At 40.0% G+C, this 16,805-nt stretch overlaps 1 protein-coding gene across 1 annotated transcript; it reads left to right on the forward strand.

The window, feature by feature from the left end:
- The first annotated feature begins 502 nt into the window (after positions 1 to 502).
- On the forward strand, positions 503 to 7,415 carry atp5f1d (ATP synthase F1 subunit delta). The gene is made up of 5 exons (XM_008407219.3): positions 503 to 736; positions 1,915 to 2,068; positions 3,340 to 3,428; positions 7,068 to 7,197; positions 7,289 to 7,415. The coding sequence occupies exons 1-4, from the start codon at positions 620 to 622 to the stop codon at positions 7,188 to 7,190; spliced, it is 483 nt and encodes a 160-aa protein (XP_008405441.1). The 5' UTR covers positions 503 to 619; the 3' UTR covers positions 7,191 to 7,197; positions 7,289 to 7,415.
- The last annotated feature ends 9,390 nt before the right edge of the window (positions 7,416 to 16,805 follow it).

Below are 16,805 nucleotides of genomic sequence, written 5' to 3' on the forward strand. Positions count from 1 at the left end.
GGGTTGAGGATCTCTGCAGGTTCTTCAGTTACCGCAGGGCTTCTTAGTTCCTTTATTTGACCGGTCGATTTAAATGGATAGGCCTGACTCTTGGTAGATTCGCAGTTGCAAATTAATATATATATTGCACTTGCAATATATAATGCAAATTAAATATATATTGCAAATATATAAACATTGTTCTTTTACTCTATGAACTACTGACAATATGTCTTCAAAATTCCAAGCAAACATTTAGTATGTATTTACAGAAAATGAGAAATGGTCAAAATAACGAAAAAGATGCAGCGCTTTTATACCTCAAGTAATGCAAAGAAAACAAGTTAATGTTAATTTAGAAACAATAATGTTAATGTTTTACCTCAGGAATGGTTCAGAAATCAATATTTGGTGGAATAACCATGGGGTTTTCAATAGGGTTCAGTACAGTGCTCTCTTATTTTTTTTTTCCAGAGCTAGAAACTACACTACCCAACGTTCTTTGCGTCTTTGCGCGAGCACAAAGCCTTATGGGTAACCCGAAACGTCCTTGTCCTTGCGCACATCGACTGCCTTCACGCCTGGGTCGGGGATTTTCTTGTCATTCACCTGCACTTGAATAGAATAAAAACTTCCAAACATGATGGCTGCCAGGTTTCTCCGCCGTACTCTCCCTGCGTTGAGGCAAGCTCGCTCCTACGCTGAAGCCGCCTCCGGTGCCCCGCAAATGTCCTTCACTTTCGCCTCTCCGACACAGGTATTGGTTGTCGATATTAGCGAGGCTCAAGGCCTGGCTTAGCCTGTCTGCTATTTACAGCACTTTTTTGCAATTAAAAGGCATTGTCACCGGTTGCTAACCTGCATATGTTGTGTTGTGCAGATTTGAGCAATTGGACACGTTTGTTGCCATTGCATCAGATGTAGAATACGTCAAAAACTCAGCTTAGGTCAAAGTTAGCATTGTGATGAGGATAGCTTCGATAGCTAACCTGGCTGTCATTCAGTGGCTTTAGTCAGTTCTGTCATTTGTCTTTAAAAATTATCACTGAAGAACCTTTTCTATTAATTTAACCAACTTATTTTTTACCTGTTTTTACAATAACAATGTTGACCCTAAATACTTATCTTTGTTTAATTGATGTGATAAACCTTAACATACCGGGAAAAAATGCTTATTGATAAACCGTAACCTTGAAGTTCATATATATTAAAGTTTTCATTTGACTTAGCTTAAATTTAGAATGTAAAAAAAAAATGCATTTACATTGTTTTACATTTAAATCTCATTCTGCAGCGTGATTGTGCTCAATCTCTTACAGTTTGATTTGGGAAATCAAATCAGAATTTGCTCATATAATTAAAACATTAGTTAATAGGACTTTGTACTTATTAGAGTTGTGCTTGCACCTTTTACACTTGGCAGAGTTAAGCTCATATTGCTGATTTGCAATATGATGTCAAAAAATATGTAATTCTCTCTGCATAGGATTTAAAGTAGTCTTCAAACCAGATGTGCTTATTTGACACTTACGATTTGTTTGTACTTTTCTTTAGTGTTTTTCCTTTTCTCCATTATAAGCCTTTAGCCTCTTACTAAGAAGGAAAGTTAATTACTGAGATCTAAGATCTCTTCTTCAAGAGTGTCCTGGCCAGATGGGCAGCAGCACAAAAGACAATTTCAAAACGCTTCACATGCAGCAACCGAGACACTAAAGATAAGCCTGAAGTTGCCATTTAAATGTCTTAAAAGAGATCATCAAACTTGGCAAAAGCACCTGCAATCTGGTGTGGATGATTTCAGGAGAAACAGAGGTAGACATAAAAAAAAATTAGAGATCACAAATAATAAAAGGACTAGTAAATAATACAATAATTGGGAAAAAAAAAAAACATCTGACAAAAATAAATGTTTTATTTGTGCGTCTTCCCTCCCAGGTGTTCTTCCAAGAGGCCAGTGTGAGACAGGTTGACGTCCCCACACTTACCGGTGCGTTCGGTATCCTCCCGGCTCACGTGCCCACCCTGCAGGTGCTCAGGCCCGGTGTCGTCACAGTCTTTAATGACGACGGCTCCTCTGCCAAATACTTTGGTAAGATCTTACTCTGTTGCTATTACACAAGCACTGCTGTCTGTATCATAAACATGTACACCAAAATGTGCAATTTGGTTACAATGTTAGGAACGTACTTGGTGATTTATATTTAAACCTAAAATTTAACCAGTTTGAATTTAAATGAATAAATGTGCATTTCAAAACTGTGATATTTCATTGGCAATATGTTGCATGCATAAATCTGGGTTAGCAGGTTTCATATCTAAAGCCTGTCCACAGTAAAAAATGTTAATGTTTTAAAAAACTATTTGTCCTCTCACAGATTGCTTCTGGTATTTTCTTTGTCTCACTTAAATTTTTCAAGTCATAAAACTAATTTTAATACCCGAAAAGAGTAGCTTGCATATCTACAGTCTTAAATACTCGCTCTATTTATTCATTAAAAATGGCTTTCAAAAACATTTATATAATTATTTAAAAGTTAATTGCATAAGTCAGAGGACTTAGTTTACCATCAAAATTATTGCAATCAAAGAGCACCTTTCTGGAGAAGACTGAAGCTCAACAGTCTGCTCTTATGGAGTTTAGTCTACAACCACTGCAGCAATAAATGAGTTTCTAACTTATTTACAATTGACATGAATATTAGGAGCTGGTTGTTGTGAAAAGAGTCATATTTTATAATAATCTTTTTTACTTTATTGGTTAAAAAAACTGATTGTAGACACACTGTCCCACCAGATGTTTTCAATAAAATGGAACATTATGTCTAGAAAAAAGATGAGCCATTAATAAAGGTCATTAGTGGTGTAGCAAGGACCGCACTAGCCCCACTAGTGCCACCGAATTTGATTGACATGTACACCAGACCTCGACAGATGCACAATTTCAATATAAGACAAACATGATTTGTGGTTGTCGTTTCTGTCCATTCGTGACGTGTGTGAATACTGACCAGCTCTGGTTTGATGACGGCTCAAAGCCTTAAGATCTTCACTATCCCTCTCCGGACAGATGCTTGTCAAAAACGCATAACCAAAACAAATCTGTTCATTGCAATTACCTTGTCCCAGTATGGCATGTTGCATTTACATTTTACTGTAAACTTTGATATGTCTTTTTGCACTGAGTACTATGCTAATTGAATCATGGAAAAGCAAAAACTTTGTGAGAGATGTGTAGGAATCCTGTTAAACTCCATTAGGCCACATGCATTTGGACGTGTACTGCTCTTTTTGCCCATCATGCACACACCTAGAATCAAACATGTATAAGTTCTTACAAAAAGACACTGTGTGTTTTTGCAGTGAGTAGCGGGTCAGTGACGGTCAACGCTGATTCTTCAGTGCAGCTGCTTGCTGAGGAGGCTGTTCCCCTGGACCAGCTGGACGTAGCAGTGAGTATAAACTCTGCCGTATTGCTCACCTGTGCTGTAAGGTGTTAATTAAATTAATACACTAGATTTAAAAACTATTTTCTCTGCTATTCTGGAATTCCACCTCAGTTTATTCCACTTCGTGTGCCTTGTTATGCCCATTACAGCACATTTCTCTAAAGTTTTTCACTTAACATTTTGCATTTACGTCTGCGCTCAATAAACCTTCATGACTACGACATACTAGCTCACATCTCATTCACAGCTTACTTTTTGCCATAGAGGTAACTGGAAAAAGACGTAAGTTTACAATTAAAGCTAAATGTTTAATGAGCATTTTGCAGTTGATTTTAGAAGCTCAGACACAAATATTGTCTGAACTTTTGTTGGATTTTCCAGGCAACATTTAGGTAATAGCAGTTTTCAAAATGTCAGCATAAATCAAGTCAAAACGTATGGTTTCAGTTTATCAAATTACATTGTTAGGCGTTTTTATATAACAATTTAGGCATTCTTTTGGTGGTCAGTAAATTTTACCAGAGTTAGAAGATGAATTAAATAAGAATAAGGAAGTCGGTTAGGAAAAATCAAAATTTGACCATTTCTAATGTCAAATTTGCCGACATTTGAAAACTGTCAGGAAATTTGACAAAAAAAAAAACCCTGGAAGTTTGTGTGTAAATTGAATATTTAGTGCTTTTAAAGCTACAAAACTCACAAAATGCCATGAGGAGAGTTTGCTGTGTTGTTGTGCCATCGGTTACTCATTCACAATTGGCATCAATTTTTTTTCCTTTACATCAATTGAGCTGTTCTCTTGAGCTCTTTGTAAAAGGTCATCTGTCCCTGCAGTCTCAGATCATGTGCGTTCTGCTCTGAAAGGACTTCTCTGTCGACTTAACAAAGTTTGAAACGGTGCTTCTGATGCTGAGAGCAGCTCTGCAATACTAGGCTGTTAACTTGTTGGCGTACACTGGGCTGGATGAAAAACGGCACCAAATGAAGTAGTGCAGGTTTAGCCCAAGCAGAAGAGGCGTTTGTGCTGTTTGAAAGACGCAGATCTTCAGACGTGGCTTCGTATCGCTTATCCCTCACTAAAGTCAGGAATTGACGGAAATTTGCTGCATCGCAGTCAAAGGTTCTGAGCTCGAGTAAAATCCAGTTTTGTTTATATGTTTGTGAAAATGAAAACAAATGCTTAATTGTGCCTTATTTTACATGAGCACACATTTTGAGTTATGTCAAAGATCACCACAAGGAACAAATGAAGTCAGTGATGTAAGGTCTAAAGTTTGTCTTTAACATACGCTATGATTACAGCATTAAAGCGTTTTGAGTTAAATATGAATTAAAGGAAATAATCTTCTAATTCCTTTTTTTCCCTGTTGTGTTTAAACTATTCCCTCCATCAAGAAACCTGCAGCACATTCAAAATCTGAACCAGCAAGTTAGACTTCAAACACAACTGGAAATGCTTATTGTCCAGAAAAGACTTAATTGGAGCCTCTCTAAATAACAAAATGAATATATTTTGTAAAACCAGAAAACGCCGTCGAGGTCAGTCTGTCCATTTGAAAGGGATGAAGATCTGACACAGGAAGTTGAACTCGTGAGCTTACATGGAGCAGTGTTTAGTCATTTGCTTACTGTCACTAGCTGCGTTTCCAGCAGCTAGTGAATATCACCAAACGTTGATATTCCTGTAATGTCGAAAAACACAATTTCTCAAATGCAGCGTCTCCATTAAATAAGAAAGGCAATTTAAAAACACACGTGAATAAGTTTGTTTACCCGATAAGTCATTAAGAAAACATGCCGCGCCATCGTCCTCCTACACCTTCCTGTCGTCATCTTTGTTTTTTCCACCAGCACCAACATCTGGTTGTTGATCACACGACTTGTGTTATGCGAAAAGTGTTTCTATTGCAGTTTTGCGAAATACACTAATGTCTATACAACTGAAAAACCACCTCAGCCTAGTGCAAAAAACCTTTATTGAAAAACCATAAATAAGTGGTCTGTTTCCTTTTCCTCATGAAAATAAAGCAAATTTTCTTCATAATTCCAGTTGGTGCAATTTTACAGTCAATAAAATTGCAGCTACTGCCTTTCTGTTAGACTGTTTAAGCCGTAGGACCTGTGAGATGTCATATTTTAGCGGGTTTTGAAACCGGGAAGCTTGTTGCCAGGCCACTCCCTGGCACACTGGATTCATTCACACAAAGGGGACAATATAAGTGATCCTGTTGGTAAATGGAAAACCTGTTTAATAGCCCACATTGTGGTTAAGCCAGACATGTGTTAATGTTAATGGCATCACTTCATACAACTCCTGTTTTTTTATTTCTTTTATTTTTTAAATAAAGTTCTCATTTAAAGTTTAATCAGTTGGTTTCCTCCGAGGGAGGCGTCTCTGACTGACTTTGGATTTCGACTTTCACAGATGACCAGATCTCTGTTTGATATTAATGTGATGGCGTGTCTGAGGAGGAGACCCGCAGCACTGAGGCCGATGTCGCAGTTTATCAGTTCAAGCCGTCAAAGCCGTCGGCTCCCCTTTAAAGTATACGTCCAGTACGTTTAGTCGCAAACTCTACAAAGGAGGGGAGCTTTTTATGTTTTCTAAGTTGTCCTTTAAGCAATGGCAGTTGGCTTAATTTCCCTCTAACTCTAATTAGCTTACATAATTAGCTTTTCCAGCCTGATGATTATCCATGTGACCAGTCTGGAGGTGAAGCCCAGATTAAATGTCGGCCACGATAATGGCGGGCCGTGTTATTATCCACTCATCATAGAGTTGTCAGTCTCTCGCTCTGGGCAGCGTTACAGTCTGTCAGCTTGACTCTGTCGCAGTAAATGAGTTATTTTTTTATCTTTTTTTTTTTTTGTATTTTCCCCTTCCTGGTTGTCTTTCACTCCATAGTAACAATGCACATGGGCCCACACTGTTAATAAGGCGGGAAAGGTCAGTCTCTGTCGAGTTATAGCAGATGTGCCAAGTCCCTACTGGGAGACCTTTAACTTCCAGCTATGTTTGGCATTTCTCGTTTCTAATCGCGACTGTGACAAATGGAGCTTTCAGAGCAAAGAGACAGTGGGGATTTTCTCCACTCGTCTTTGTCCTCACTTTCCACTCTTGCTCGGTCTGGCTGTTTCAACTCGGACATCCCCGTTGGGAGATGCACGCATGCAGTCTCGAAATGTTTGGAGTTGAAGTATTTTCCTGTTCTGCGCACAGATGGGAAAAGGAGAAGAGAGTCTGGAAGAAAAATGTATTTCTGGACTTTATTTCTTGTACAGCTGTAAAAATGTTGAGTCGTCTATCCATCCCTTCCCCTCTCCCTATAGTTTTTTTTTGCAGTTTAGACTGTGTCCTTTGTTGAAATGTGCATTAAACTCTGTTTTTGTACTTTTTACTTGTATGGTAAAAACTGATAGAAGAGCATGAAGTCTGGGTTTGTAAAAAATAAAATAAAATAATAATAATAATAATAAAAAAATACTCCTTTGTTGTTTTAAGAAAAAACCGACTCGTAAAGCTACACGAACTCTGAATTATTTTCCTACTTTGGCAGCATTTTCCAGATTGCAGAGCTTGCCTTCACTTTTTTTGTTTCATTGCTCCATCCCCCTTTTTTTTTTTCTTCCATTCACTTTCAGGCAGCTAAGGCCAACCTTGAAAAAGCCCAGTCCGAATTGGCCGGTGCAGCTGATGAGGCAAGAAGGGCAGAAGTTCAGATCAACATAGAAGCCAACGAGGCAATCGTCAAGGCTCTGGAGTAGACTTGCGGTACAACTTCTCAGCTCCTTTTAGCAATTTTGAGTGAAAAAGCAGAACATTTGACACGTTATTGTGTTTTTGTTCTCCCTTTTGGTTTCAGATAACCTGTTGCTCGGATGAAAATGTTCTGTCCTCTCGGGATTCCAGCTCAGACCTGTCGGCGTCCAGAAAATACCATTCTTTCTTTGTACAGTGAATGAAGTTAACAATAAATTTATTTGGAGTTACTTTGTGAAGTGTTTCCTAAATCTGTTATTTTGATGCTCAAAGCGTGCTGTTGTTTCAGATTAACCCCCATATCTGTTTATACAATTCATTTTCGTCCTTTTATCACAATCATTTGCAGTTTTCTGTGCAGCTGCAGTTACTACCACTTGATGGCAGCAGAGAGTAATTAACCTTATTTAAGCTGACCCATTTTTTTGTTCGTCATGACAAATGAAACATCCCTCACTAAAGTTAGGATGATACCATTCCTAAATGTCATCAGTAAACCCCCAAACTTGGGAATTTTCTCATTTCTTCGGTTCTGGGATCCGGTAGCTGCTGCTGCATTGTGACTTATCATAGGGAAATGTGTATGTTAGCATTACTTGGAATCCTATGTCCCAAAAAAATTGAGCTGGCAGTGCCCACTTCTGAGAGATGACAAAAAGCATCAGCGATTAGGCCAGTAAAATGTCTCCACGGTCGGTTCTGTGGAAAACGGAGCCTCACGCTTGATTTGCAACCACAGCGTCCAGCTCTCGTTCACTCTGAGGCTGTGACCTCAATCACGTGCTGAATTGTTGTTCTCAGAATAAGAACCACAAGCCTTTCTAAAAACACAACTGCCATAGTAAGTGCAAGAAAGGTTGATTTCTTTTGTTGTTGTGTTATGATCTCTAAAAGAGCTCTGAGGCCCTAATAGAAAAGAGGAATTTGATACATGCTTGATTTTAGTCAGGGGTGTGTTGGTCTACTACATAAAATCCAATTTAAACAAATTGAAGTTTGTGGTTTTAGCGTAACAAAATTTTAGATAAGGTTGAGTGCGGAAAGCCTTGCAAAACTCAATGCGGTGTAACTGCTGCACATTCATTGGAAACTGCTTTTAATCCATTTTAATCAGAAAAAGTGAGGCACAGAAGGGAACCCAAGTGAGTAACGGAGTTGGATTTAAAAAAGCAGTGGTCGACACCTTTCACATCCTTCTCTCTGTTCTTCTTTCTAATCTGTCATCAAAACCTCACCCCAACTGAAAACATTCATAAAGAGTGCACACTCATCCTCGCGCATCGGTTTTTCACAATGCACGACGCGTAGCATTTCATAGAAAAACGGTTTATTTATTTATATATATATATGAGGGAATCACCATCAATCCAGATTTATTTTGAGGGAAGGTGAAACCAAATAGGTTTTTTTGTGTTTTTTTTCTGATTCTTCATCAAAAAGCGACCTCGTGTTTTCCACAAGAGTGACCGGCTCTCTCGCTTTGTGTGTCAAACTCCAAAACTCCGCTGGATGTTTGTGGAAAATAAAGACTCTGAAATTGAGGAAGCTGGTTTTTTTTGTTTTGTTTTGTTTTTTTTAGGTTATGGCGTTTCTAGTGCAGATTACTTATGGATGTATTTTTAGTCAACGGGATAGATGGGAGGTGAGGGCAAGGTGTGCTTTTTAAAATTTTCCTTTTCTTTTTGTCTTTCTCAGACATGCATCCAGATTAAGTGAATGTCTCATAAATGGGCTTTCAGACCTGAGAGTCTAAGTGCTGCACGGCAGCAAAAAGCATCCCGCTTTATAACCGCTGCACATTGATAATAGGGGATGAGTATTGAGTGAGAGCCCTTACTGGAGAGCCATTTTGAGTTGAGTAAGGGCCTGGGATAATAAGTCACCGTCTATACCCCATGTACTGTAATTAAAAGACTGTACCGTCTGCACCCGGGAGTGAATAACATCATCCAGGCTATGACAGTCCACGGAGTCACCTTTGAGTGGTACTCGATAACGAAGCGAGTCACAGCTTTGGGAAAGCGTAGCGTGGCACGTTTATTAAATAAACCATATGGGGAATACAGGAGACCAGCCCATGTGAGTCATTTTATTTACAATGATGTCACCTCAAAAACAGACATGAGTTTTTTTTTCTTTTCTTTTTTTGCCCTTCAGTTTAAAGATATGTGTTTTGAAAAGAGGTTTGTGTTAATTAAAAGCCGTATTGCAGCATTTAATCAAATGTGCTACTTGGAATGCTTTCAGTGGAAATGTCGGGATCAAATAATGACGTGAAAAACTCAATTATAAAAAGGTTTTAAGTCTGCTGCCCCTGGTATAAAAAGGTGAAAGTGCACTTTGATAACTTAAAATTAGGTTACTTCTATGTTAAGGAAGTACTTAAGGGATTGTTTTGGTTTCACTTGATGCATGTTCTCAAACTGTTCTGTTTTATTTCAATGTAACTTTCAAAAATGTGCTATGGGTTCATGTTAGTTTGGCAATGTTACCATTGTTGCTAGAGAAAGCTTAGTTATTTGAAGTGAACGTTCTTCCTGCCAATCTTAGCTCAGTAGTTTCAGTTACATCTTACACTGAAGTCTGAAGACATACAAGTGTAAAATTTACAGAAAAATGTTGAAAACGCTAAAAAAAAAAAAAGCATCTTTCATCAATGGCTTCGAGTTTCCCAGCATTGGTTAGATTAGGTTAAACATCGATAATCTGCAAACCTTTTTTTTTCTTTTTTTCTTGCTGCATAACACAAGTTGCGTTTGAGCTTAAGGTCACAAACTGATGACTGGACTTTTTCCTTCAGGATTTTCTTATAGCGAGCAGGATTCAACGCTCCACTGACTGATGTCGAATTGCCCTGGTCCTGAAGCAGGGAAGCTGCACCACACTGTCACACTACCTCCAACACAGTTGATTGAATCATGAACCCCAACCTTAAGGAAGGCCTTCAGTGCCTTATAGGCTGTTCTGTTTTTTTTTTTTTTGGGGGGGGGGGGGGGGGGAATGGGGGGGTTATAAGACTTCCTGGAGCAACTCCTCAGCTGTTCTTGAAATTCTTTAGAGCAACCTGCTGCATTCCTTTTGAGATCTTTCACCTACTTTATGACGTGAGACATGCTCAGTTTATGTAAAAGCTTAATGAGACACGGCAATTGCCGTTAAAACTATCAGAAAATGTGGATAAATACAGTTTTCAGTGTCGTTACTTTTTTTTTTTTTCAAATAGTGACAGCTGGATTAGAGTATTTTTTTTTCCCTCAGTAAATAATTTTTGTAACACAATTAATTCTGATGCATGTGTATCACTACACCACTGTGAATACAAATGTGTAGCCCTCTGATAAGCAATGTCTCCGTCATCCAGTTCATAACTGACTAAAAAAAAAAAGTGAAGCAATACCTTCACAACTAACAGACAGTGGAATTGACATTTGGCTTTGATCAACAGTTTTCAGTTCTCTAATGGAAATGGCATCCTCTGAAGCAGAGAACAAAGAAAATCACATAAAGTGCTGAAACCAGCTTGGTCGAGCTTTCTGCAGGGATGCAGTTAATCACAAAGCCGATGGAACCGAGGCATAAGATTTTCGTTATATGTGGGTAAGGGCTGGAATGTGACACATTGTCGTTATGAGACGGCGTAACATTTTCCTGTGTCTCTTCGGGGCGTTTTCATGCAGGCTTTAGTCACCAGCGTGTACGGATCTGAGGCGAGCAGACCCGACTTCAACCTCCCCAGCCTTGAAATGCAGATCAGAGTCTCTTGAGTGGACGCTCGAACCAAAAATCCTCTTCATCGCTTTTACATCAGGGCTCTCGTTCTGCTCGCGAACATCATTGGACGCGCTTCATGCACACTCACATTGACATTTCACACTTGGTGTTAATGATAATTCAAGCAGCTGACAGCAGTCGGCGACACGTGGATTTATCAGTCACAATCGGGAGAAATAAAATTGTGTAATGATTGAATAGAAGGGTTGCGGGGCAAAAATAGGAAGGAAAAAAAATGAGAGAGGGACAGATGACACATTAACTGATATGCTGTGACTCATAAAAAAAGTGCTACATGTGCATATCATAAAAAAAAAGACTGCACATTTGAATTTCTTTTTAGTGGAAGTGAATGTAATGTTTTTATGGGATGTATGAGCAGGAAACAGAACAATGGACTGGTGCGTCTGTTTTTCTGGCTCGTCCTGTTTGGAGGCTGTACCCTGTAAACATCGATGCGATATTGGCACCCTAGAAAATATCTGCATTACACTTTTACAGAAAAATAAAAATCAAGACAGCTTAAGGTAAAGAGATGCAGAAATGTGCATTCAAATCAGGCTATGCGTATCTTGTATAGTCGTATTACAGTGCAGTATAACTTGGTTCATAATTCATATGGGTAAAATATTATCTAAGGAAGGCCAACTGAGAACATTGAGTTACAGGCAGCTATAATTGTGGGCAATTCATAAATGGAGAGCAGTAGGGAAAAATAGCAGGTGGAGAAAATGGGGTATATTCTCCAGCAGCGTCAGCCTATGGCAGCATCGCTATAAGAATAAGTGAATCCACTCTATAGGCTTTAACAAAAAGTTAACGTCATAAATGTAGACAGGGTACCTTTCTTATTGACTGAAACCGGGAACTGGTTCCACAGGAGTGGAGTCGGCCGACTAAAAGATCTGCATCCCGTTCTACGTTTACAAACTAGGGACCGCCAGTGAGTGCTCTGTTCAACCAGTGTGTTTTCTATTGGGTACATATGGAAAAAGTACATCGATAATTTGTGACGAAGCTTAATTATTTTAATGATTTTAAGTTCTAGTTGGGATTCAACCTCTAGCCAAAGACGAAACGTGATTTATCTACAATCTTTTTTTCTTATTCTTGCTAGCACTCTCACCTGTATTCATACCCATCGAACGTTTCCACATCATCTTGGAACCAAAAACCTTATTGAAGTTTCTTGTCATTTTGTGTGATAGACAAATGTTAGATAAATGACAAATGGTTTTCAAAAACATTTTACAAATATCTAAAAAAAAAAAAGTGACGTATTTGTTTTCAATTCCCTCTACCCCAACGCCCCTAAATAAAATCCAGTGCAATTGTTTGGTTTGAGATCTAAATTATACTATTCCAACCTTGACACATGGGTGTAGCAGCATCTGTTAGAAGCAGCAAAATACTTGAGACCAGACCAGAGGTTCAGCTTTCCGCGAGAGAGCTACCCCAAACATACAGTCTGTGCTGCAATGGAATGCTTTAGATCACATTTAGTTCAATCACAGTCATATATTTGACTGAACCAGTTAATGCTCAGATTGAAATCTAGCTACAAACCTAAGACGAGACCTACGCAAAGCAAATGTTCACACACGTCTCCCGCCCGATTTGAATGAATTTGGAGAAGAATTGGCAAAAGGAGTTGGAGTTTTTGGATCCGATAGACATAACCTTCTCTAGACATGAAGCTGTAGAAAAAAAGTGAATGGTGGTTCTAACGCATAAAATCCAAATAAAATCTAAAATGTTTGTCATAACCTTACAAAACATGGAAAAAAATATAAAAAAATGGGTTGTCAATAAGTTTAGCAAAGGACTGTGTATTCCCATAGCAGGTGGCAAGCTACAGGATATTAGGAGTGCCTGATGTGTGAAGGCAAATAAGAGACCTGGGAGAGGAACGAAGAGGAAATTAAAGGTCTGGAAAATTTAAATGCTCTCAGCAATGAGCCAATTATGACTTTGAGGACTGCAATTTTCCACAAGCCGGAGTGTTCCGAAATTACACATAGGATCCGTCGTGCATAATTATCTGCCTTCGAAATTTTATGATACCGTAGATGTCGGTGTGGCTCAGCCGCATGAACGCATTCCTTCGGATGGCTTTCTTGCGCGCAGAAATCTTTTCACCTGCGAGAAACGGTCAAGCGCGTCCAAGTTTGCATAAAAGGCGGTTTTAGAGAGAGAAAGAGAGGCATCCAGGGAGCGGAGCTGATTGAAGTGCTGACCTTTTGGTGGGACCGTGCAAAGAGGGGGCCTGCAGACTCTCAGTCAGCTGTCAGATACTGCATCCAGCCTGGTTGTGGGAGTAGGGGCCCTGACACCAGCCTCCCACCACTCTGCCCTGTTTGTGTCATCCATCTCTGCATTCTTCCAGCCTTCCATTCCACATTAACACCCACCCATCCACCTGCCAGAGACGAAGAGCCAGGCAGCGCCGCAAAAAAAAAAAACACTCAGCCAGACACAAACATCCACACACACAAAACAAAAAACAGATTTTAACCTGTGCCAGCTAGGTAACATTTCTCCTACAAATAGCAGTGTGGGCATTTGGGAGAGAAATCGCAAAGCCGCAAACAGCCTGCTGTAGGGGTGAGATAATCAGCTTTGTGGTAGCAGCAAATGGCCCCCTGAGTGGCAAGGCAGGTAATCACTGCACTGAGTGCTTCTGTGGGAGAGGAGGAAAGTGCTTTTTTCCGTCCTTTCCATGCGAGTGTCTGGGCATATTCGCTCCGAAAATGAGCAGCCGACTCAAACGCGCACAGTTATAAAAGAACTCCAAATGGGTAGCCGGTTGCAAGCGCCGTGGCACATAAGCTGTCAGCTGTACAAGAAAAAGTTTTTTTTTTTAAATACATATATATCCTCAGAATACATTTGTTCAACCATGAAACAGAAAATGACAGTAAAAGAAGGAAAAACTTCAGGCAATTCCCCGTTCCCCAAAAGCATCCCAGGTCGAGAATGCTTACGCGAAAGGTTGAAGCCACACATCTTGCTTGAATCGACATCAGAAGTTTTTTTCTTTTTCCATGTCCTTAATGTGCTTCTCATTACGCGGTCCCTTGATGAACTCAACCGGGTTACTCATTACTGATAAACAACACACATGTTTTAATTTCTTTTACTGCTAATGTAAGGCTCCTATTAGGAAGCAGAAGACGTTTTACACACGGCTTCTGAACAACGAGAGCAAACGGCTCAATAGCTCTCAAAGAAATCCAACACATTGTTTGAAAAATCACTTAAGCAAAAAGTGTGAGGGTTTTGCCTTTATAGCTGGATCCAACTTTTACACTCAGCCTGACTTTGTGTAGTCTTTACTCCTAGAAGCTGGCTTGTTCTTGCCATGTAAGTGTCGCACAACAACACGGGCACTGACAGGCCAGGTAAGGAGAACTTTAGTTAAATAAGTGACCAGGAGTGCCACTGCAATTCTGGGGAAGCTGTGTGTTCAGCAAAAACTGGTGGACACGATAAATATCAGCTGCACACACGGAAGAATCTGGTCGTGGTGGAAGAGGAAGAGAAACAGTCCAGTCCATTGTTAAAAAGTCTAGTTTGAAGTAAGCCGCAAACTACGGAACCCAGGTGACATGAAGATTTTGTCTTTCGTGTGACATTGCAAAAGCATTGCGTTCTCACGCAATAAGTATCGCATTCCCAATAAGCTAGCAAACACATCCTGGTCTAATCGGAGGTGAATAGTTTTGCTTGGGACATTTAATTTGCATTCTTGCATGTATTAAATCTGTCCATGGCAAGTTGGGCCGATGCTAGGTTACCTTTGGCCGAGACAAATGGGAACAAAATGTTATTTCTCCGGAGGCTCCTGATGATGAGCGTTGACGTTCCAGCTAGACGTCCTGCAGCGGTGCGTATCGGCAGGGTGGAACCTATCATCAGCGTACAGTATGTACAGTGCCACTTTAGGAAGTGTGAATATTTGTGTGGGTCCAAAAGGTGAGGATGGAGAGCTCTTTGAAACTGTGTCAAAGGTCGAGCAACGCATAGGATATTGGTTCTGTTCAAGGAAATGAGAGGAGAGAAGCTTGGCCTTTTGTGACCTCAGCAACACTATTCACAGATCTATATTTAGTTGTGAGGCCAACGAAGAGGCACTTTCAGGCTATATGTCTCTCATTATTTGTCCTAAGTCATCAACAATGCAGAAAGCACATGCGGTAGTGCGTTCCACAGGGTGTCATTGGAGCCACTTCTGTGCAGAAAGATTGATAATATACAGAAATAATTGTATCATTCTGTCGTACATCTTAATAAATGACAATATCGTTGGAAAAATGTGTATATTGCAGCTCTTAATTTTGATGTTTATAGCTAACGCATTATTAAAAACCCAAAACTCTTGGTTTTTAAGAAAATTGCAATATTATGAACAATGGGATTTTGTCCTGGCCTACATAGTCCAGGATAAGACTGATGATCCTATAGAAGATGGTCTCTGTAATCCTCCGAAAAGATTGGTAACTGCGTTACACATTTTTCAAAGGATCAACATTTATGTGTGCATAAACAATTTGTTGTTGATTTGAACAGTTCAGTCACAGCAGTACAATCTTCTTTAAGTTTTTATCAGCTATTCACCATAGTCATCTAAATTAACTCTTGAAAAATATCAATCAGTTTCAACACAGTCATCTCAAGGCTATTTCCGCGCCTTTTCCTAACACACTTTTTCCTTCCTCTCAACTTTCCATCAGTTCACTTGAATGCATCACTTTGTGAGCAGCTGGATTCTTTACTGTGACCTTTTTGTCTCCTCTATAACTGGTAGCAAATATTTAAACTCCTCTCTTTGATATTGTGTAAAACAAATAATTTGAGAAAAACTAAGCTTCAAAATGAACTTCTTTTTTTTTTTTTTTTTTCTGTGTGCGATCAACATATGTCATTTCTACATTTCCCTTATTGAACTGACTCGCTGCAATGAGTGAACAGATGCGGCTGTGCACGCGTTGGTCCGTAAAATCAGGTAGATTGTCCACAAGGATGAGAGAGACGGCTGACTTTGACCACTAACGCGGGTTTCACGTAGATCGAGAGGAACCTGAAGACGATGCCTGACATGATTGTGGCGGCCCTGTTGCCACACGGTGACTGATTGCCAACACACAGGAGGAACATTTGCCACGTGTGTCGCGGATTATGTAAGTGTCACAATGCAAGCCCCCCCTGCAGGAAGGTGGTCGAGTGCTCGTGAAGCAAAGCAAACACAACCAGATAAATACGAGCGACCCCGGCGCAGACGACGCTTGGTTCTGTCCAAACAAGGCTAACATCTGTTTGCTCCGGATAAGCCAACCCTGCAGTGAATGTAGTTTTCCTCTCTCTCCCCCCACCCCGTTCTTCTCAGTTCGTATCCTTCAGTCCCATGTGATTTTTCCATCAGGCCCTGAGCGTTTTTTTTTTTTCCCTTGCCTCCTGGGGCCGGTTCACCCGCCTTTTCCTACAGTCTGTCTTCAGCTGATCTGCTCCCCTTCCTTTTTTCCAAAACACATACTGAATGTGCCTGGGCACGAGATGACACATTTACGCATGAGTGCGAATGAGCACACGCCCACCGTGCAGAAGCAGTCTCTTATTTGTCCCTTTTTTAAATTGCACGCTTAGTTAGCGCAGGTGACGGCCCTGTGGTGCGTTCTGTTGCACGCGCCCAGTCACGCCAAAAAAAAAAAAGATTAAAAAAAAGGGGAACTGGGGCAGCGCGTAAATAACTCCAGAGCTGCACCTCCGGACTCTCTTCCTTCCTCTTGTGTCGAAACTTCTGTATCATTCAATCTCTTCTGCCACCTGGACTCTTTTGAAACTTTTCAACT

Source organism: Poecilia reticulata, chromosome 4 (assembly GCF_904066995.2).
Source record: "Poecilia reticulata chromosome 4, P_reticulata-male-v2, whole genome shotgun sequence".
Classification (NCBI taxonomy): Eukaryota; Metazoa; Chordata; class Actinopteri; order Cyprinodontiformes; family Poeciliidae; genus Poecilia; species Poecilia reticulata.